The 23,551-nt window shown below is 35.3% G+C and overlaps 3 protein-coding genes, 1 long non-coding RNA gene and 1 pseudogene across 4 annotated transcripts; 3 read left to right on the top strand and 2 right to left on the bottom strand.

The window, feature by feature from the left end:
- The first annotated feature begins 12 nt into the window (after nucleotides 1-12).
- On the top strand, nucleotides 13-2,448 carry LOC118055832 (uncharacterized; annotated as a pseudogene).
- A 138-nt stretch (nucleotides 2,449-2,586) lies between these two features.
- On the top strand, nucleotides 2,587-5,148 carry LOC118055833 (transcription factor bHLH51). Its single transcript, XM_035067836.2, has 2 exons — nucleotides 2,587-4,298; nucleotides 4,633-5,148. The coding sequence occupies exons 1-2, from the start codon at nucleotides 3,996-3,998 to the stop codon at nucleotides 5,116-5,118; spliced, it is 789 nt and encodes a 262-aa protein (XP_034923727.1). The 5' UTR covers nucleotides 2,587-3,995; the 3' UTR covers nucleotides 5,119-5,148.
- Nucleotides 5,149-7,875: 2,727 nt separating this feature from the next.
- On the top strand, nucleotides 7,876-9,090 carry LOC118055831 (uncharacterized). Its single transcript, XM_035067835.2, has one exon. It carries the CDS (start codon nucleotides 7,958-7,960, stop codon nucleotides 8,729-8,731), a length of 774 nt encoding a protein of 257 aa, XP_034923726.1. The 5' UTR covers nucleotides 7,876-7,957; the 3' UTR covers nucleotides 8,732-9,090.
- Nucleotides 9,091-10,798: 1,708 nt separating this feature from the next.
- Nucleotides 10,799-11,505, bottom strand: LOC118055829 (uncharacterized). The gene is made up of 2 exons (XR_004688713.2): nucleotides 11,140-11,505; nucleotides 10,799-11,024 (listed from the first exon to the last, which is right to left on the bottom strand). It is a non-coding gene; the product is annotated as an uncharacterized lncRNA (long non-coding RNA).
- A 5,518-nt stretch (nucleotides 11,506-17,023) lies between these two features.
- LOC118055827 (ethylene-responsive transcription factor ABI4) lies at nucleotides 17,024-18,196 on the bottom strand. Its single transcript, XM_035067833.1, has one exon. The coding sequence runs from the start codon at nucleotides 18,170-18,172 to the stop codon at nucleotides 17,024-17,026; it is 1,149 nt and encodes a 382-aa protein (XP_034923724.1). The 5' UTR covers nucleotides 18,173-18,196.
- Nucleotides 18,197-23,551: the final 5,355 nt, after the last annotated feature.

Raw genomic sequence — 23,551 nt, forward strand, 5'->3', positions numbered from 1 at the left:
ATTAATCAATGAGCCGCCAAGTTAACCTTCCGAATCGGGCAATTCTTATAACAATGATGATAGTGTCGTGTCAGCATAATAAGCGGGAATTGGACGGTGGATTACACGCTTTGTAAATGAAAGTGGTGGTAGCAAATCAGCTAATCTCCTTGGATTGGTTACAAGGTCATCCACTCTTCTTCGCACAAGCACAGCTGCTGGACTCACTGAAATCACAAAACTCTCTATGTCTATTACTGAATGTTACAAGGTCGGGACGTAAAAGGGAGGAGACGATGTCAATTTCTCTAAATTCTGCTGTTGGCTTCAAATCAACGGTAATCTCCTTTCTGCTATTTGGCTCCTCAAGATTTGCCGTCTTATTTACTGTTATTTCTTTTGGGTTTTCTTCATTAAGTTCTTGTACTAAAACTGTACTGCTGCTTTTATCTTTTCTCCTCATGTTTTTTCCTTGACAGTACTTCTTGCTAATTGCCTAGGTTTCTTTGAGGTACTTGAAAAAATTAACTCTCAGATTAGAGTTCTAAAAATAATTAACTTATTGATTTATTAATAGTTGAAGAATGATATAGCTAATTGGGCTGTCCTAATAACGATTGAACGGGAATCTTGGCCTCAAATTAGAATTGATGTAGTAACTCATTGGTTTATTCAGTTAATTCAATACCCATTTTCATCATTCTCTTGCAAAATGAAACACGATTTTCCAGTTGTCTGGCTAAAGATTCTATGAAGATCACAATTTTATGATATCGAAGTTAATTTTTTGGTTCGCACTATTAAGTCTCTTGTGACATTCATCTCTAATTCTCCATCCCTTCTTGGTCTACTTCCTATTAGTATTTCAGTAACCATTTAATTCATGGAGAATAATAGTGTGTTGGAAAAAAGTGTATAGTCAATGCTTAATGAAAAACTCCTTTTCTTCTTCTTCTTTTTTTCCCTTTCTGCATGGAAACATGACCTGTCTGAAATTAATGTTGGTGGAAATCTTTTCCTTCAATTAATCTTCTGCAATGTTTCTCCTAGCACGTGAAATAAGGTGATTTTGCTCGTGAAAGTTCATTGAAGCTATTCGTTCGTAAAAAAAAGTAACAGGTAGTTGCTCCATTTGTGCACATTTTTTTGTCACCCCCCCCCCCCCCCAACGTTCTGGTTAAATGAGCCTGGGATATAATTATCCTGATCCTGCAAGATTTGCAATTGCGAGTACTTTTTTCTGCATCAATGATGCTTGGTGCTTTTCTTTTAATTCTGTTTCATGTTGATCTTTGATAGTTCAAGGACCTTTATTTTTATCAGTTATAAGGGGAAAAAAGACATGGTTCTAACGGTTCAAGTTAACTTTTACTCTAATAAAACAAATTTATACTTTCTTTTATTTTTTGTTTTTATTTTCTTATTTCTTTTGCATATTTTCCGTTCAGCAGCCTTAATATCTATGCACTGGATTATTTCAATTGATGCGGTTTAAACATTTTTGGTGACTGTTATTTCTCGAGATTATTTACCAAAGTTTTTCTCTGGTAAAAGCTGCAAACCAAATACCATCATGTGTCTAGACCAAAGGCCGCCTCCTTGGGTATGCTTGCTTCAAGGATATAAATAAATGGAAGAAGAAGAGGGTTATTTGTTTCAGCTGTGGATAATGATTGTCTTGTCACAGACACTGGCGTTAAGGGTCATGGAGGTGCTGCGAGCTCAATTTATGACAATCAGCTGTCAGCAGTGAATTCTCCAATTGAGGATTCTCCAGTAGGAAACAATGTTGGTGAGGAGTCAGGACCTCGAACCTCTGGAGCTTCCAATGGCTCAACAATTTCGGTGGATATGAAGTCTATGCCAAAAAGGTTGCCTCTAACGGCAAGAGAGAGACTAAAGGCTGCGAGAGTTATCAGCTGTTACACAGAATCAAAAACATCAAAATCAGAGATGGGCAGGAAAGTATGGATGCCCTGAGAGAAAGTGACAAGGGCAAGAAAAGATCTGGCCTTCCAGAAGCTCCTGAAAACTTGTTTGATGACAGCAAGCGAGGGTTGCCAACGGAGGGATGAACCTTTCAATTTCCAGGGGGTTCAGAACTCTTTTTCATTGTTGTTTCATTTATTTTGATCAGCACAATAATGTTGGCAACGACTTACATTGTCTGGAAAGTTGGTGCAATCCATTTTGATGAGTATTAAGGTGGAATTTGGTGGGATTCCGCTATTTAGGTGAGCTACCTCTTCAGATACATTCATAGAAAGATCACAAACTATTTGGATTCAGGTATTTACACAAGTTTCTTATATTCGTTAGTAATTTCATGTCATTTAGACAAGATACATGCATGGATGTACAAAGAATTGCTTGGCTGGCATTTATGTATCAAAGGAAAATGTATCAGGATGCCCTTTTGGTTGTCTTACTCTTACATGAATGACATAGTTTTCAAATTTTATTTTATTATTTATTTGATGATAATGATGCTTAAGCTTAACCCATATTATACCGTCATTCTGTATGTTATATGTACATAAGCGGGCTGATCCCATAAGTGAGGTTTTTATAGTGTAGAAGGAGCATCTCTTTGCCAGTGGCACACAAGTTTTGATCTTTTTTGAGTGCAATATTGTAACGTAGCATTCAGTTGTGTCGTTATTTGTGTCCTTAACGGTGATGTCTCCCTCTCCCCATCTCTTTTCCTGTTCTTTTAATAAATTGCCGTTATTTCTGACCAAAATCCAAGTAGATAGGCTTCCAACTAGATACATTACTGTGCTTGGCAAAAACGTATCTGGTTATATTCATTTCCTGACACGCACCTGGATTTGGGCACATTTTGTTCGTTTTTTTTGGTGTCTCTTCTTAAGTTTGGTGCGTTTGTTGAAGCAATCTTTTAGGGAGGAAAGGAGAAAACGAGGAAAACACTGCACGGGTAAGCTTTAAACAGAATAACGCAGAATTATGGACACCACACAATCCTGAGAGAGAAAAGTTTGAACGTGAGTGGTTGATCGAAGGTCGTATCAATCTTTAACCCACTTTATGGTGAGCTGCAGTGTTTGTGTGCTATTGGGGCCACTGGTGATGGTAATCGTAGGGCTCTTGTTTGCTTGTGCAGGACACAGGGACAGTCTTTAACACTGAACAGTTGAAGGTGGACAAAACAAGCCACCAAAATGAAAGGGCCTTAGATTTTCTAGATGATCCAGCTGGGATAGCAAGAGAGCTGAAAGCAAAACAGAAGTGAATGATGGATAAGTTGAAATCGAAGACACAAGAGCTATCCTTTAGTTTGTTTCGTTGCTAAACCCTACCCCTCCATTGCAATTTGCAGCACTTGAACAAAATTGTAGATGTAAAGACATGAGATCAAGGATACGATGCATGACAGGACACATGAACATGATGCCAGTTTCAATCCGTAGAGCAAGTGGTTGTGGGCTCAATGGTACTTCATTCTTTAAGAAACTTGCACAAGGACAAGGAAAAAGAAAACAATTCATGGATAAATAGTAGGAAATAAAACTACTAATTATTACTCAAGTGCGCAGAATCTGAGAATTTTAGCGTCGCAAGTCTGTAGAGACAGAATGATGCACGGATGATCACAAAACAGAAACAGAGCGATGCCCTAGATAGTAGATAGGTAGATCAACCACCACAGCAAGGTCAATCTATGATTTCCCACCACCAAAGAAGTTATTTACGCTTCGTCTGAATTTGATTTCACGCAACTGTTCCCTTTCAGTACGATGTTTTAGCCACACGGAGTTACTTTGTTGGGCATGAAGTTATCCAAGTAAATTCATGTTGAGGTGACAGCCTAATATGGCCAAACATGATTTTCATCTGACCATTAAAGTTAACTAGACATCACGCCAATCACCATCACGATATGCAGATCACACATTATTAGTGCAGATACAGTAGCTGTACAATGAATGCAGGATAAAAAGAAGGAAGAGTCATAGCTTAGATTTTACAAAGAAAGCTTGCTTTTTTGCTTGGACATGGAAGATCACTGTTCTCCTTGTTGGCCTGCTGCTCCTGCAGAGGCAAACTGGGTTCAAACAGGTGCTGCAGTATATGACGAGTCCTTTTTAGTGCCATGCCCATCCCATGCCTCTGCTTCTGCCAACTATCAAGTTAATGGATTCCCTTCGTGGTCTCTAGACTCTCTACCGATTCAGGAGGCTTCGGAGAATAAAGCTGCTTCTAATTCCAAGAGCCATAGCCAAGCTGAGAAGCGGCGCCGGGACAGGATTAATGCACAGCTGGGAATTCTTAGGAAACTCATTCCCAAATCAGAAAAGGTACACGAACCCCTGTCTTAACCTTACATAAACATGCGCTAATCAACATAACCTTAACGGCTTGGCTAGATATTTCTGTCAATTACTCAAGGATGTCCTCTTGTAGCATCAAATAAGGGAGCGAATTTTACATATTTCCCAACACATACTCTCACTAGTAACGGTTTTTGGTTTCAATCCCGTCAATCTTTGTTAATGGTACAAGAGAGATCATGCATCTAAATTATTTAGCTCCTTCGACAAAATATGGTAAAATTAGTATAGAGTTTGCTGATTCTGTATTAGATTTTCACTGACAACAGAACTTGAGATGAATCAATCTTTCCTTGCACAGATGGACAAGGCAGCTCTGCTAGGAAGCGCGATTGATCATGTGAAGGATCTCAAGCAAAAAGCAACGGAAATCAGCAGAACTTTCACAATCCCAACTGAAGTTGATGAAGTAACGGTTGATTGTGATGTTTCTCAAGCGACAAACCCTTCTAGCACCAACAAAGACAAGGACAGCACGTTCATCAGGGCTTCTGTTTGCTGCGATGATCGGCCAGAACTGTTTTCGGAGCTCATTCGAGTGCTCAAGGGCCTTAGGCTAACCATTGTTAGAGCCGATATTGCCAGTGTAGGAGGAAGGGTTAAAAGCATACTAGTACTTTGCAACAAGTGCAGTAAAGAGGGAGGTGTTTCAATCAGCACTATTAAACAGTCACTTAATCTTGTTTTGAGTAGAATTGCTTCATCATCGGTGCCATCAAATTATCGTATTAGAAGCAAGAGGCAGAGGTTCTTTTTGCCTTCTCATCTGTCACAGCAATATACATAATCAGATATATTGAAATTTCTTTTTTTCTAATGGTACGCCTCTTTCCTTTGTAACCTTATGCTTTCTCTCCCATGCCACCATTCCAAGAAACTCTGTTGGCGTTGGCGGTGCCGTGGCGGTGGCGCAGGCATAGAACGCCAGTTATTTTGTGGATTCTCACTTCATTTACAGAGAAAAAGTGGAGTTCAATTTCCATAGAAGGGATCCTTTTGCTTCCCATAAAGCAACTTTACGTCCCCAAAAAAAATCAATTGTAGGTTGGTACCCCGTTAGTTGAAATTACTGGATATTTTTTTGAAAGAATTTCGCTCACTCCTAAGATGTGAAAGAAGCCGCACCAGTCATAACAATCCCCGGATAACTTTTTTTTTTTTTAGAGCAGAATCTTTCGACTCCATGCTACTCATAATTGTGTTGAGAAATCCATCAATTAATTTGGTATGTGATGTATTTGCAAATAAGAAAAAATGAACCTGTTTTTATACTGGAAGTTCGGAATATTTTCTTTTCTTCATAAGTGAACGTTGTTCGGTTTTTTTATATAAGAATTCTAGATCCCTTTGGAGTGCTCTATAATTTTATTATAAATTAAACCAGGGATAAATTCAAGGGCCTGGTGGCCTTGTGCCCCAAAGTTACAGAAACTCCAAGAAAAATCCCTAATTCTGGGAAATGCCCCCTAGCTCCAAAGTAAAATCTAAACCCCCCCACCTAAATTTTCATAACTATTATTTTCTTGATACAACAGTGCTGATATTATAATATTTTTTTATATAAAAAAATAGTAATATTATAACATAAGTACTATCACTACTGCTAATAGTAAGCGAATTTGATCCCACCCCTTACTGAGAGCGATGCCAACTTCAGTAAAATTATTGAACAGAGAATTATCAATTAATTCCCGAAAAATAGGGTTTTTAGGATGAGTCGATTGTGAATTATAAATTAATATAAAATTAGGAAGAAAACAGTATAAATTGATAGAATAATGTACATGAGATGCAGCTGTCAAGATGATGAAGTTTTAATTACAGACTATTGTGATTCATGCCATGCGAGCACTGTGGAGATCGAAAATGGAGTCAATATGTGGGCCAGCTCGCACATGTGGTTTCTTATCAAATATCAGGATATCATATGAAATATTAGCCGATGGAGTCATAAAGTCCCTCCTGCTTGCTTTCCGAAGCTGGATGGTCCTTTGCTGCAATGATGAAACGAACGAATACCAAGCCTTGTCCCTTTTTCAGTGTAGAATTGTAAACAGTTGCAGATCTGAGGATCAAGATTTAATTATGATATATATATTTTTATATATTATTATTTATATATATATATATATAAAGGGCTTTCATAATTACTGGAGAATTTACGCGTACGAGCATGGATAGATTTTGTGTGCGAATATCTTCTAGAAAATCGAATCTAGCAAAGGCAAGAAAAAATGTCAAGAAATAATGGCTTTAATTATTTCTTTTAGACTTGCTAAAGATTGAAAATGAAAAGGGAAGAAAAAGAAGATAATGAAAGGGAAGAAAAAGAAGTCAGCTACAGTGGCTAATGTCTTTGTAGTTCCTTAACAAAGTTGTAATACTAATAGTCTTTAATTATTAAACAAATATAATGACAATTAATTGATATTTTATTTTTATTTTTTTTGGCGCGTCAGCTTGACAGTGCAAATCTTTACAAATATGTAAAATTCAGGAGGTAGAATGTAATTTTTAAAAGAATAGAGATAAAAAAAGAGAGTAAACTACATGTTTTTTTTTAATATAATTATCACTATATTTATTTATATATAATTAGTCAAATTTAAAGTATGTTATTAATTTAATGCACAATATACCATGACATTTGTTAAGCTTAATATTCCATTTATTTATTTATAGAAGATATCATGGTAGTTAAATTGTAGAGCACCACCATATATAAATACCTTTATTTGCCGATTATTATTGGTAGGAATATTCAACAAACAAGTATAAAAAAATAAGAAATTAATTCTCAAAATTAACATCGATCTATAGAATAGTTTTTTGGTAGGATCGATCCAATATATAATTTTAATTTTCTTTTTTTTCTTGCATCTATAGAATATTAATTATTGATATTTACTCTTTTCAGAGCTCTAAAATATTGTATCAACTATAGTGGTTAAAAAGAAGAAGGCATAACTAATTAATATTATAATAACGGCAACATGTGAATTCCGTTGCAACTCTCTCTTTCTCTTGCGCAGTTCAGTTCAGCTAACTCCCTTGATAACCGTGTGCAGTTCTTTGACAATTCTTTGGTCTCCCTCCTCAAGTACTCTCTCTAACCGCCGGTCGTTATTATATTTAATAGTTTCCGAGATAAACACAAAAAGAAAACCTAACCGCCACAGTTTCGGAGCCCTAATTTCAGCCATTGAATGCAAGTATTAACCTAACCGTTCTGTTAACAAATACCAATTTCTTTCTCTTTAAGAACATCCATCTCACCCACGCCACCTTCAAAACAGAAAGCACTCTTCTATGATCAACAACTTATCAAACCAAATTAAGGAAACATTAATTATCAAATAATTTTATTTTATTTATTTTATAAAAAGAAAGGGGCGTGTAACTAGCAAAATAGTCATGGCAACGTGCGGTTTTACGGCTCACACACAACAACCCTCTCCTCTTCTTATAAACGTTATTATCTCTCTCTCTCTCTCACTCTCTCCACATTAATTCTAACCCTCCTCCTCCATAAATAAACCTCCCACGAACGAATTCGTACTCAAAACAAATTAAACATAAACATCTAAATTAACAACTTATTTTATTTGACCTCTCTCGTCTTCTTCATGGGTTCTGTTAATGGTGGTGACAGGATCAAAGGTTCTTGGAGCCCACAAGAAGATGCCACTCTGATCAAGCTTGTAGAGCAACATGGACCAAGAAACTGGTCTATGATAAGCACTGGTATACCAGGCCGGTCAGGGAAATCTTGCAGGCTAAGGTGGTGCAATCAGCTTTCACCCGAGGTGCAACATCGCCCATTTACGCCAGCGGAGGATGCCAAGATCGTCCAGGCACACGCCATCCACGGCAATAAGTGGGCTACGATTGCCAGACTATTGCCTGGCCGGACTGATAATGCTATAAAGAATCATTGGAACTCTACTTTACGTAGAAAACGTGGGAGCGTGTCATCTGCGTCATCTGAGTCGAATTCAGTTTTCAAACGCTCGACTTTGGAGGTGTCGGTTGTGTCTGAGTCTGAGTCGGATTCGGGGTCCAAGAGACAGTGCTTGCATGCTTCGCCGGGGCATAATAGTGTTAATGGAGACGTGGGAGTGGATGGGCCTGAGACGTCCTTGACACTATCTCCGCCGGGAGATGGTTTTGTTTCGATGGCTGTGGCGGAGAAATTGAAGGAGGGTGTGGCAGTAAATGGCAGAGGAAAGGATCTTGGTGAGTCAATCATGAAAGATGCTGAGAAGAGATGTACAGAGGAGATGGACGAGGCTTGCGTGAGGGGTCTCATACAGAAAATAATACAAGAAGAAGTTAGGATTTATTTTGATAGATTAAAGACTCGAAATGGAGTTGCAATTGGATCTCTAAAGGATATATGAGAACTGCATCGATCCTTGCTGCTTTTAGTTTATAAATATTATTTTTAAATACAAATAGGACTAGTCGTTCCTATTTTTATTTGATGCCTAGTTAATCAACTGGGCAGTCCTAAGTTGTCGCCAGCCTGGCTTGTTCTTCATGTTACAGTTTTATTTGAGATCACAGTTTTGATCTCGTATTCTGCTGGGCAGTCTACCATAATTCGTGCGTTCTGTACAGGCGTTGCCCTAATCCTTGCTATGCTTGAAAACGGGGAAACCTACTGTCTTTGGAGAACGTCAATGAGATATACCATCACAATCAGTCAACACCACGCAAGGCTCAACTCGAGAGAGATCAGAACATGTTAAAATTTGCTCCCCCCCCAGAAAACTCAAATGTAATAACATTTTCTATTCTGACAACAGTCAAGATGTAGTTTAAACTAAAAAAAGGTGCAATTATTTTAACGTTAATATATCAAAATCTTTCAAAATCACAGAAAAACCATCCCTTTTCCAGTCTAAAACATTACCAAATGCATGCTCATACTCACTCCCAAGTGGGAAATGAGGGATAAACACCAATTAAGCTACAGTCATCAATGCAATTCTCAAATTGATCGATTGATTCCTTTCTGATTAGGGATTGTTTGAAAACGGGGGTATCATGTTTTCAAAAAATTTAACTTTTGTTTTGTTAAAATTATTTTTTATATATATTTTAGCATCGTTTTAATATACTGATTTTAGAAATAATTTAAAAAAAATAAAAAATATATAATTTTAATATATTTTTAAATAAAAAATACTTTAAAACTGAAATATAATTTTAGCGTCCGCTGTGCAATTATTAAGACACTCAACACTTCGACTACCCACCTCGGCCCAACACCCATTAATAGCCTCAGCGACATCCATTTCGATTCGGAAACAACATTCGAATGGTGTAATATGGATCAGAAGATGCGAGGTTGCTCTCAACATGTAACAGTTCACACGTTACAAAAATGACAGCCTTGTTTTGCAAGCGCCGAATCACAGGCTATCATATTAACATTGTTTTTCAAGATTTTATTGCTTTTGTCTTAAAACAAAAACAAAAACAATTCAGATTTTGAAAATTTTAAGAGTGAAAAATGATTTTTTATAGATTTTAAAGAGTGAAAAATGTCAACATGTAACAGTTCACACGTTAAATGCTTATTGTATTTAAAATAATGTTAAAGATTTTAAAATTTACTAACTTCGATAATTTTTATTTATACATAATCACCAACTAAAATTTAATAACATAGTTAATAATCATTAATATGTTAGAATGAAATAAGTACTAATCTGTTAATCATTTAATAATTCTATTTAATAAAAATACCACACAATGCCTTCATTACTGTTTCTATTTTACCTCTAATATTTGTGTTCTTCGCATAAAAAAATGATTTCTAAAGCAATTCATCAGTTTTTTTCTTTTTTAATATTTAATTCAAGTTTACAATCAACACAACTCATTATCAAATCCAAATAATTTGAGCTATGTAACAGGCATATTGGGAGCCATTTAATATTGAGATTTAATATTGAGATGCATGATTTTTATTTTAAAATACATCAAAATATTTTATTTTTTTTCAGATTTTTTTGATTGAACATTTAAATCATTAGAAAATATTAAAAAAAAAATATCAAACACTTTTTCAAATGAAACGCAACGAAATGCATGTCCAATCGCAATGACAAACAGGCTAGATCCATTAAAATCAGGGTATCCTCTCATCCTTCACCATACTGAATCATTGCAGCACCAAGTTAATCACAGATTCCAGCATCCTCGGTAATTATTCCCAAGATTGGCAAAGAGCATTTGCGAAAAATTATTTCTGATAACTTCTTCCCTAGTAATCCATACCTAGATTCAGCGAGCGCCAACACTGACATTTAACCACACCCCAATGAATCAACAACAATCATCACCATACCCCAGTTTAGGGGTCTAGCAAACAGAACTGGTGTCAATCCGTCGACACCAATTCAAACAAGAAAAAGAGCAGCAAGAGATCATCGTAATAACAAAGCATTGAAGCCCGATAAGCAAAACCAAAATCCCATTCCCATCCAGGTTGAAAGTCTAACAAAATCATGAAATTTAAAACGGAAATAATCTACTCAGTTGAAAGTAGTACTGATAACAGAAACAAGAAATACTAAAACGAACGACAACTTTCACTATTATTGATAAAATAGAAAACTACTTGGATCTCTGCCTCATCTTTCGGCGCTTCCTCTTCAACCTCCTCATACGCTTCTTCTTCCACTGTTTGTTTAAATAAACACAACAGAAACAATCGATCAATTTTGTACCAACTAAACAAGAATACATAAGATGCTAATGAATTCGTTAAATTCCTGAGAGAAGAAGAGAGGATTACCTTGGCTCTCATGGTGACAAAGTATCCAAGCCCTGTGTTCCTTCTTTCTTTTGATTCAGAATCGTAGAGGCTGCGGAGAATGATAGAGAGAGCTGCTACGTTTAGGGGCTTCGCCGGTAGTTAAATACTAATGATACGAAACCCTAATTTGATTGGGCTATGTTGCCGAGATGGGCTCAATTAGCTAGAGGACTATACCCTAATTTGAATGTAATCTAATCAACTTTGGAAAGCCCGATAAGCCCACATCTAATACCGTTACAAAAGCGTACATGAAAAACAGGATGTAAGAAATGCCATCTTACGATAGTGAGCCCAAATCCAGGACCAGGAGTCAATAATTAGAAAAATATTAATGGAGGACTAAAGTTGTTTCAATTTCCAATTTGTTTTTTGGGAAAGTTTAGGTGGCCGCATTTATAGGATTGGTAGATCAAGAGCAGGAAAAAAAGTTGAAAATTGCCTTGCCGATCAATCACGTGAATCTAGTAACTGAAGCCCATTCTGCTAGGTGGGCATTTCATTTCTAGCAAGCGGTATGTTCAGGAACACACCAGTTTGCAGTAGAATTTTGTGCTAAGAAGTTAATGCTGGCTATAAATGCTGAAAAAGATACAGAAATTGTTTTTTTTTATCCTTTTCTTTTTAGCTGAAAATGATTTAGAAATTTTCGTCACTTTGGGCTTCGGTTTGTTTAAAAAATTTAAGGTGTTGTAACAACTTTGTCTGGGTTATGAATATATTTATAAGAGCTAGAACTCTTTTGCAGATATGGAACGAGAATTTACATATAATTGATGGGAAAAAAGAAAGGCTTGTGTGATCACTCTGTTCGTAACCGAGCTGCGAATTTCTCAACTTTATCAGTGCAAGAATTACAAGATATCTTGCAATATGTATTGATTGCCATCTGTTCGATGAATTTTCTCAAAAACATTCGTGATTTAATACAACAATCTAGTTCATTTAAAGACATAATATACAGAAATAGAAATCTGGGCTGTGTTGTTTACTCTGTTATGATCGATAAAACAGCCGATTCAGCTCGGATAGAAGCTCTACAGAGTGGGCAACTTGACTGAGTGACAAGCCACTTATCGACGCAGTCACAGTGAAAACAATGCTGACACTGCGGCAAGACTTTCAGCCTATCACCATCTTCAAACACACCAAGGCATATACAGCACTCGCTTTCGACTGCAGTGCCATTATTACTGGTACCCAAATTTGAATTGTGCAAAGTTATCGGCAAAGCCTTGATGATCGTGGATTCGAGGCCTCTTGGAGGAAGGCGAGGCGCGTGGTGCACAGGAAGCCTAGAGGGAAGGTTATTCCGCGTGTTTTCAAGGCAGACCCAGCGGGCGTAGATGGAGAGGAGGGCGATAAGGATGATCATGGAGCCGACGATCAGTACATAAAAGAGAGCGCGGCCACGGACTTGGAAGTCATTTTCGTCGAGTTCTTCGTAGTGCCAGTGGAATGGTTGGGAATCTTGTGATGCCATCTAACTTGCAAGTGAACTGGTAATGGTGATGAGGGTATTGATGGCCGTGGAGGTAGCAGTGGCAGCAGGGTAGTGGGAATTTGGCCAGGAGAAAAGAGCTGGTTCGGCCTTTAAAGTGTAGTTCCAAACCACTTTCAACTGTTGTGGCCTTCAAATGGTAGCGCGTGGCAGGCAATACACTGGCTTTAAGTGAAGACCTAATAAGTGAGAAGATTGATTTCCAAGTAGCAAAGATCAGCGATTATAATTTTATTGAATATTGATCTTAACCGATTATTTTTTAATTAATTGATTTTTTAATAGCTAATTTATTGGATGAGTATTAATAAAATATAAATATGGTTATCTCTCTCTCTCTCTCTATTTTAAGTTAAATAATAAACAACATTTAGATAATAAATACATTTATAAATATCCAATAATGAAATATAAATATTTAATTTGTATTCATCGAACAATACAAAAATATAGATATAGTAAAAACTAGATCCATAAATATTCATTATAATATCTAAGAGCTCTTTTCTAGCAAATAAAATATTTTTCATTATTCAATATAAAGTCATTATATAATAAGGAAATGAATTCATCCTTTATCTCGACATGAAGCTACAGCCTAGGAAGGGAAATTACATAAAAAAAAGGTAGGGATATATGTGTAATTAACATTTGATGGATGCTGGGTTGAGAATAATAAATGGAGGTTAATTTACTAGTTAGTCAATTATTTTTATTTATACATCTGTAGTAATTCATACAAAATTTCATACATGTTTTTGCAGAAATTCAAAAATTCGAGTGATGTGTGGCTTTTGTAAACAAAAAAAAAAAAAAAAACAAGTGGCTTTCTTTTCCATTCAAACTTAACTGAGGTCAATTATGATCGAACTTTCTCCATTCGAACTTACATGAAATCCTAGTTAGCCTCTACATCTTTAATGGTGCTACCTTAAACCTCGATAAATGTCATAATTTCCTTAGTCCTTTCATCAAATTCTTATTTTCCAACCACCAAACTTTTGCACGCGAGATTGCCAATTACACATGACATTAATTGACTACACGCCTCACACGCTAATTTTCTAGTTGAGGACCAGGGAAAAGTTAACGGATCAAACAAAAAAAAAATGAAAATACATATATATTTTTTATTATTAATAACATGAGTGTTCGGATTAACTTGTACATCTTAACTAATACTATAAATTCTAAAATTAATAACTATAATATTAATAATTACAAGATTTAAACTTAAAATTAAATAAATTTATTAATTTCAAACTCTTACTGTTAATCAATCTCAGGTAATTTTTTCAGCTTTGAGCTTTGATGAAATCGCAGTGGAAGGGAAATCGGCCCATTGAGAAATGGAAAATGCCTCACAAGGCCTTCCTCAAACAGGCCTCCGAGATTTGAAAGGCCCAATCCTAAGAAGTATCCAAAACCTTGTCGGTAAACATTTCATGTTAACTGAGAGCATTAGAAAAATTACATGGAAGCGAACATATTCTAGGAAAATACGAGTGTTCATGTTCTTACACGAGAGAGAGAGTATACTTCTTCTTTTTTAACTCTAGTTTAACCCAAGTGCTGAGAGAGATGGTAAATCTTAACTGCCTAGTTAGCGAACCAGACACGAAGAATTAATCTTGTGTGCTGAAATCAATTCCTGAAAGACTGGAAATTCAAATTTTATATTTTTTTAAATGTGAAGGTAAAAAAACTGTTGGATTTACATGGAAATGGTTACCAATAATTCCATGGAAGGATATTATAGCCCAAGAGCTTTGCAAAAGTGCATGCATAGCAACTCAAACATTGCATTCGGAATTGCCAGGGACGACATCCAGAAATGGCCGATATCTCTTATTAATCTTTTTGCATGCATATATACCCACATGCAAGTGCCGAGGAGAGATTAATTTTCACACAAAATCAAGTAAATCTGATAGAATTAATAATTCTCGCGCATTAAGGTTAGCTCTGATAGGATCAAATTCTAGAATAACAGAGTAACTCACAGCTGACTCTTGCTATTTTTTTTTGTCCAGTCTTTGTTCTCTTTTTTAAGTTGCAGCAGCCGTGCTTTTATGGCTTCTTTTTTTCTTCTCTCCGTTGGTGCCCTTCTTTCTACTTCTTTGGCCATGCATCTGCTTAATTATTAGCCAAAAGGTAATAAAATCTCAACTATTATTTAAAAAAACAATTGCACTTATCTGTCGTGGGACGACAACCGCAGGTCCTATTTTATAAAAATACAGAAACCCTTCAGGTCCTAAGGAAACAAGCCTGCTTATGAATCTACGTATTTCTTTGAAATTTAAAGTTGTTGACGTAATTGCTCATGATTTGTTTCTGAATTATGTTTTCCCAACAAATTAAGATTCACTGGGTCAACAATCAACATGTACCACGAACACCCAATAACAGGATAAAAAGTTCTAAACGCAGGAGGAGCCGGACAAAGCATCACCATGTACAGTCCATGAAGCATATATCAACTTTTTTCCACCACAGCATTGTGGATTAATTACTGGTTTAATGTTCCAACATATGTATATGTTGATTCCCTAGTTAATTTATTCATTGTCCGTCTCTCTTTTATTAGTATATACAGAAATGCAAGGTATAGAAGAACTCTATGATCCTTACGAGTCCACAATCCCCTATATATAATCTCATCATTCTTAAGATGGTTCGTTATTAGCGCGACAACAACTCTTCAAACTTTCCTTTGGCAACATCCACATAGAATCATCAATAGGAATCTAAACGTTCTCCTCCTCTTCTACATCACTAATTAATGCCAGTGTTTAATTTTTCCATCAATAATTAATATTAATACTTCCCAGCATTTGTTGCTTCCAAAGGTCGCCCATATTTTATCTGACGAGTATATAGGCGGTAGACCTGTGCACCACGAAGACTTAATTAATTGCATAAATGTAAGAAAATAAACATCTCCATTAACCCAAAAATTCAAGCTATTCTTCCGATATATATATTTTGAGGACTATCTTTATTGCAGATAAAACCAGAACGGCTCCCATGATCATCACGATAATCAAGAAGATGAATTTGGAAACTAAAACAAAACACGAAACAAGACATAAATCCATAGATCTAGATTAGATTAGGCACCGCCTATTGTTCTTGATTGGGAAAATGATGTTTGTAGAAGCTACAACGAAGGACAAAACCTCAGGAAAAACAAGGATCATAAACAGTCCTGCAATATATCCACAAAGCATGCACCATCTGTCCCCAAACCCTTGTCAAAAGTACTCCCAGCGATGCAACTCATCAAAACCCTAATAAAATTTATGGTTTTCTTCAAATAAAAAGGAGGAAAGAGTGGAAATAGCACACCTGATAAGATCATAACAGGAATGTCGAACCGGAAGCTGTTGCCCAAAGGGAAAACTCATTGAAGTATGAACACTATTTGGATGTTCTAAATTTGAACACACATGCAACGTAATTTAATCACGTCATTGTGTATAATTCACAAATTTCTTTTCTAAATAAATATATTCTTGCGGTGTCATATTAATTTGACATAGTAATTCTGGATCTATAATCAATTCCAACGAATCCATTTGATAATTTTTTAAGCCTCTCGAGAGATTCAACCATATAGCTCGAGTACTAGTGATCCTGATAAAAAAAAAAGTTTTTCAAACTTCCTACTCATGTATGATCTATGCCAAATTAATCAACACTAATTGTATGAGAGTCTTGAGGATTGAAAATGGTGACTGCAAAAAGAAATTGGAATAACAGCTGATCCTACACTTCAAGGTGTTTCGGTGTAAACAAAATTACAGAAACTTACCTAACATATTAACTTACAACTGCTAATGCTTAAAGCAAGGGACATTCTCATGAAATGTAATCAATTTTCTCACAACTAATTGAAGAAATAGAAATTTTACTCTTTATAATTCGCTTTTTTTTTTTTTTTTCAATAGCGAATCAATAAAATCTTTCATTGTGAATCTGAATTACCTGGATAAGCAGCCTTGATCACCTGAGATCTCTCGCGGACTTAATTATGAAGCCAACATGTAAAAATAAATCTAACAACATCTCTTGCCGACAAACCCTAGATCTATTGATTATAACCTTACTTTCAGAAGAAACGCCTCTTTCAAATTTCTTTCATCTTAAGAATTCCATCTCTAATAACCAGTTTAACCCCCAATAATAGCACCCGAATCCAGTAAATATAATTACCATCGGAAACAATGGAAAGAGAACTAGAGTAACTTATACCCAAGAGCAAAAACTTGCACGTACGTACCGGCCTTTGATGGATTAGGCCCCCCTTGAAATCGTTGGTGCACCAAAAGAAATCCTCATGAATATCCCCACCAGCTCTCAAAAATCAAACAAGAAAGGATCCTCATCGTCCCAAATACTAGGCGGCGGGTACTCATCATCATTCCACACAGATGGAGATCCAGCTCCAACATGCATTACCGGATCCTGAAGATGACCCACCGGTGCAACAATAGGTTGAGTATTCCAACCAGACAAAGAGAAACTCGAACCGACGGAGCCCATCAATGAACTAACATCATCGCACGCATGATGCTGCGGCAGACAGTGACTATGATTTTGATACGAGGGCGTAGTTGGTGTGGCTACACCAGAACTATCAAATATATTATCTGGGTTGCTTGTATTAGCCCCATATTGATTAAGATAGCGTTGTAAGATAACTTGCTGGTGATTTTGAATTAGCATGTCACTAGTACTAAGACATGGTAAGCCCGACCCAGCAACATTATTCGAATGATAATTAACCCCGGGTGGCGTAAATCCTGACGAAGCTGCCGTAACAGAAGGAGAAGCCATTGAATTTGAGAGAGAGAAAGTGAAAACAAATCCAGGGGGACGTGGGAGCAAAGGGCGAAGTGTCTGGCTAGAGGAAGAGGCAGAGTTGAGAGAAGTTGGTCGGGATTGAGCAGAAGAAGAGGAACCTGAGGGTTGGAGATTGAGTTGAGCCTTAGAACCATAAAGGATGATGGCAGCTCGATCGTAGGCTCGTGCTGCGTCCTCTGCTGTGGCAAAAGTGCCAAGCCATTTACGGGTTCGTGTTCTTGGCTCACGGATCTCTGCTACCCATTTGCCCCAGCTTCTTTGCCTAACTCCTCTGTATCTAAATTTGCCGTTGTCTGGTCCTCCTTTGGCGCCTTTGCACTTCCTGCTACTGCCACTGCTGTTGATGTTACTGTTTGTGTCACTTGTTGTGGTGGTAGTGGGGGTGGTTGCGGTGGTGTTGTTATCAATGTTTTTTTCATTGGATGATATTTTGATGGCGGTGGTGCCGGTGGGTTCTTGGGGAGGGTGAGATGAATTGTCCATTAGAAAGTGAATGGCTTTTAAGACTTTATTAAGACTGAGAGGGCCTCGTTCTTTGGCTATTGATCTGTCGAAGTATAGAGGAGCCTTCGCCTGTGTGATGATTTGAATGTCATGTATGTGAATGGTGGATGAGGGCGGTGGTCTCGACCATAACTGCATGCTATTTATATTTTTATATTCGGAGAGAGACAGAGAGTCGCTGCTTACTACTCGAGTAAACAGGCACCAGTGCGGAATTGGAAGCATTTGTAAGTATTTTGTATATTGTGATTTTAATTCTTCTTTTGTGGATTTTTTTTTTATAAAAAAAACTTTTGAGTTTTTCTTGGAAATTAAAATTACTGAGCTAAGCTCTGATTCTGCCTAAGAAATCCTCCCAAATGATCTTAGTGTGAATGTGGGTTTTTTCTTTGAGCAACTAATTAATTCTGAATTTGGGTTTTGATTCTTGATAGTCAATCTCTTGAAATAAACTAAAAATAGTCTTAGCATGTGGATGATTTATAATAATTTCTACGAATGATTTATCTCTAATTAAAATAGGTATTAAGTGAATTCACTCTAGATGCATCTTTTAGATGTGAGCTCTGGGTTCTTTGTATATTTTTTTCCTTTCCTTTCCTTATTCTATTTCTCTATCATCGATCATATATATCATTGACGTCTACACAAAGTTATGACTTGCAACCAGAAAAGAAAAAAAAAATCTAGCGGTCAATTCATCACGTGAGATAATATTAAAAAGAATATTACTTTCTAAACCCAAATATTTTTCAATGAAATATTGGTTTTTGCAGATTAATTCATCCGATTGTTTGATCGGTACTTTCATATATATATATATATATATATATATATATATATATATATATATATATATATATATATATATATATATATATTTCTTGCTTATTGATGCATGGTTAATGTTTATTAGATAAAAAATCTAAAACATGTGGGCTAATTACCATGGAGCCAGCGTTGTTCACTCACACACAAAACAGTGGATGGCAATGCATATTTTTTTATATAATTAAATCTGGTTATTAAATTATTTGGTTTTGGATGATTTAATCCTAATTAAAAATCAATTGATTTAGATGTTTTAGATGAGGGTGGAATTGGAAGAATAAATATTGAAACTAAAAGGGCGTCAAGTATGGGTGATGTGCCAAAGAATATGTAAAAAATACATTTAGATCCTCAAACTTTAAAAATAACATAAATTATAAAATTTAGGTTCCTTAAAAAGATTTAAAAATAGTTTTGGTGCAAGAGTTTATTTATACTATTTTTCAATCTCTGATTAAAAAGAGAAGAGAGAAAAAGAGAGAAGTCATTAAATTCTAGTACTGAGAAAAAAAAAGTTATTGTTTGAGTTATTCCAGACCATCAAAATGAATTTTCTTGATGTACACGTTAGATGAAAGGAGAGGGATTTAATGGTAGTTGCTTAAACCCACAATGTTACTTGAAAAAATAGATTTAAGTCAAGGAAGTTAATTCTAACTTGGTTTGATTTCATGTTCCTATACTCTTTCTTGGATAGATTAAGTTGATGGATTATTTTGTGGGTATATCAAAGGTGTTAGTGAGATGCATATTGGGTTGAAATGACTTAAATTTGAGTTTTTTTTAACAAAAAAAATGTTATTTTAATTTTTCAACCACCATTGTGATGGCCAGAATTTAGGCTTGCATGTGACATGTTATCTATGTAATTTTTCCCGCATAAACTTGTCGTCCACCCCTTCAAAATAAAATAAAATAAAATAAAACAACCCTAAGTGTGTGGGCCTGATCTTGAAGGCTCACCCATGCACGGGGGCCTATGGCCCAATGCTAGGGCTATTTTTTGGATTTTAATATATATATATTAGGTATAAATTTAAGATAAAAATATCATTTTATCCAGTTGAGTACATGATCCAAATCACAGTTTAAGCCATAATATATAGACTAATTTTTTTTAATTAATGCTTTTTTTATGTCTTTTTGTAAAATATTTTTTTATTTTATGTTTCAATTGGTATCGCTCATCTATAATTTTTTTAATTTTTAATTTATTCTTTTTTGGATAGAGATTTTTGTACAAATATTTTGTGTGTATTTAATTTTTCAAGAGATTTGTTTATTTCATCTATATATAATTTTCTTTTTATCTTTTGTATAGACTAACTTAATTTTTAAATTTTTTTTAGATAATATTTATGCTATGTACAACCTTGTATAATTATGTTTTTATTTTATTTTATTTAATCAATCTAATGTCTGTGTTTATTTCTATTACAGTTTGATTAAATAAAAAATATATTTGAATAAACAAAATTTAGAAAACATAACAAGGTAAATTTTTTGTCTTGTGATATTGAATATCTTGATTTACACCTGTTTTTTTAATTTTTTTGTTGTTATTAAAGACTTATTTATTTATTTATTAATAAGCTTAGTTCTCAATTTATTTAATTCACACTTCTAATTTTTTTAATTATAGAAATATGTTGAAAAAACATATATATAAATTTTTACAAAAAATAATATTTAACCCGTAACGTAAGCTCTAACAAATAACTAATAGATATCTCTTCAATGAAATCTAGCTTAACACGAAAATGACATGAAGAGGAAAATATTTTTATTTAACATTTCAACTGTCACCATACACATCATCAACCTTAGTGGCTAGGAAAAGGTTTACGACAAATCATTCACATCTAAATTTATTATAAATTACTTGGTAATAAACTCCTTTGAAGCAAAACTAGCTAACACATAATTGCATAAACTTAGCACTCTTATGAGAACTTAAGATCCAGAATTCACAAGAAGTGGCCTTGAATACATTTTTATTATTAATTTGAAGGATTGATCTATTGATTGAAAACTTAGTTACTTGAATTATGTTTAATTAGCCAGATATGCAAAGCATCCGTTACTGATCACAAATGCAATCTAAAAACTATCTATATGAGGTGGATTTGATAAAATTGTAATTTTAAGCCAAACCAATGCTTTAAGCACTCTATAATTTTACTTCTAATCGATCAAAAACATATGCAGCTCCCGTTCCTGTGGGGGAAAAAGATCTACACAACTCCAACGACAGTGGATCTCGACATCGATTTCATGGTGCAAGTTTTCATGCATATGTATACACCCTACAAAACCGCAGAATTACAAGCAACTCCACGCATATGTATTGTATTTAGCTGCAGCTCGTCAGCACCTCGATCGGCATTTGAAAGCGAAAAGGGACCACTGCTAAACTAGTTAATTATTACAAAAAATCTGGAGACAGTTTAACGGGTTAAAAATATTTGATCCAATAATTAATTCACCTCTTGAATCGATGAAGTTCTTCCTTCTTGGCTGAAACCCTGTTGATGCTTGTTCTTCTTCCCTCTGTGTCGCCGCCGCTTCATGTTTACTTCTTGAGGAACTTGCTTCATCATGAGATTAAATCTGCATGATCAGAGATCCAATGATATATAAAAGCACAGTAAGCAATACAAATTCTCTCTTGAAAGCGGTGGGTTCGGGTTTAAAAATAAAACAGGAGGAAATTGAAGTCAGGGTCCTGCTTGTTGGGGATCGACGACGACCTAATTCTCCAGTGTCTAGGTTTTTACTGTTGTTAAATTACAATATACTGGAATCCAGGATTAACATTGGACCGATTTATGAACTGCCGGTGCAAGACTCTAGCCACCTGACCAGATGCTTGCACCTAGGCGTGCATAAAGCTCCATAGCATCTTCTGATCTCATCACATTGCATATTATATTCATCAGATGCTGCCATCATCCAGCACTCTCTGTATTCAAGAAAAATAAGATTTGTGACGATGGCAAATTTACCAGATTAACAGGAGACTTTACATCATCCAATCCATGGCTTTTTATCAGATCCGACTCGGGTCAAAGCAGGTTGGATAAAAGTCCAACTTGATTCCCCTCAATTCAGATACGAGGAAGGGTAAACAATTCACATGAGCCATCACACGAACTATACTTAACATGATATTCTCACTATATTTTTAAATTTTGTTTTATCAACAATGTAATCATTACATATATACCTTATAAAACAAACCCAATTATTGAAGCTTTATTTATTAACTAAACTTTGTTCAGTAAGTAAAAAAAAAATCTTTGATTTTTTTTTATATAATTCTCATTCCAGTATTATATTACAACCCGTATAAGAAAATCAATTTTAATCTATAATTGGATTTTAATTTTATAGTTATAAACATATGATAATAATGATTAATCAAGAAGATGCAAAAATAAATGTTAATGTCTTTTAGTGATATATGATGTAAATTGGGTGCAAAGCTGACGTGTTCATTTTAATGTCCATGGTAGATCACTTGACAGATATGGTGTTCTGTTCATCCATCTTCTTCTGTTCTTGTGTCTCTTGGCTCTCTGTCCACTGGTTTTCAAGCTCTCTGTTTAATTACTTCTTTGCAATCTTCTTTGATGTCTGTAAGTTCTTTCGCTCCTCCTGTGTGCCTACCCTATTTTTAATATAGTAACAATAAATTTTAAAAATATTTTTTATTTTAAAATATATTAAAATAATATTTTTTTTATTTTTTATTTTAAATTTATTTTTAATATCACTATATCAAAACAATTTAAAAATATAAAAATTAATTTAAAAAAAAAATCAAACTTTTCCCGTTGAAACACAATATAAAATGGGATGTGTTAATATTTTTTGGCCTGCGCCCTAGCACTAATTTTATATTAGCTTGATGAATTATGAGAGGCATGCTGAAAGTAATATGTCTCTTGCGTAAGTGCAAAAAGTTCGTAGAATCTAATTTCAAAATGTACTTTTAATATTAGACCTTTACAACCACCTTCAAGGCTGCAAGATCACAGGACAGTAATCATGGCAGCAACAGCCCCAAATCATGCACAGCCTGCAGTTACAACTGAAGTTTCGACACTTACAATTAGATTACAAGCAATTAATTCAAGGAATCCTAGCTCTAATATCATAACTACACAGCCCACAATTCCAGCAAGATCACAGGCGATTCCAACAATCACAGGCTTCAGTTACAGATCCAGGACGATATTATCCTCCCCGTGAATCACTTAAAATTATGATGGTTTATGCTACAATATGACAAGGTGGTGTGATTAATTTTAATTAATGGGTTAAGAGCCATCGACTAAACAGCTAATTAGCAAAGGAAAGACTCTGTTTTTGGTTTCAGAAGACTTCTTTACCTGGTCCTCACAACAACGTTCTAAAATATTGCCACGAAATATTTAATACAGATTCAAAATAACTCCATGGCAAAGCAAGGTGGGAGAGTTTATGGTTAATTTTGCATGTAAGGACGAGGCGTTAGCGGGTAAGAGGGGGTTAGCCACTACACTAGGAACTGTTGGAAGAAGATATGTGGAGCATGTGGTGGCCACTGGCTAGCAAATGCCTCGTAACTCACAGAGGCGAGGGTATTAAAGTGTAAAGAGGCCCGTCAAGAGGGTGAGAGAGAAGAAAGAGTCTGACTCGATG

The sequence above is a fragment of the Populus alba genome, chromosome 8 (assembly GCF_005239225.2).
Source record: "Populus alba chromosome 8, ASM523922v2, whole genome shotgun sequence".
NCBI lineage: Eukaryota > Viridiplantae > Streptophyta > Magnoliopsida > Malpighiales > Salicaceae > Populus > Populus alba.

Bases quoted from the DNA above. Each gene is read 5' to 3' on its own strand.
- LOC118055833 (XM_035067836.2), top strand. From the start codon at position 3,996: ATGGAAGATCACTGTTCTCCTTGTTGGCCTGCTGCTCCTGCAGAGGCA. The intron at 4,299-4,632 runs GTACACGAACCC...TTCCTTGCACAG, and splicing joins TCATTCCCAAATCAGAAAAG to ATGGACAAGGCAGCTCTGCT.
- LOC118055831 (XM_035067835.2), top strand. From the start codon at position 7,958: ATGGGTTCTGTTAATGGTGGTGACAGGATCAAAGGTTCTTGGAGCCCA.
- LOC118055827 (XM_035067833.1), bottom strand. From the start codon at position 18,172: ATGCAGTTATGGTCGAGACCACCGCCCTCATCCACCATTCACATACAT.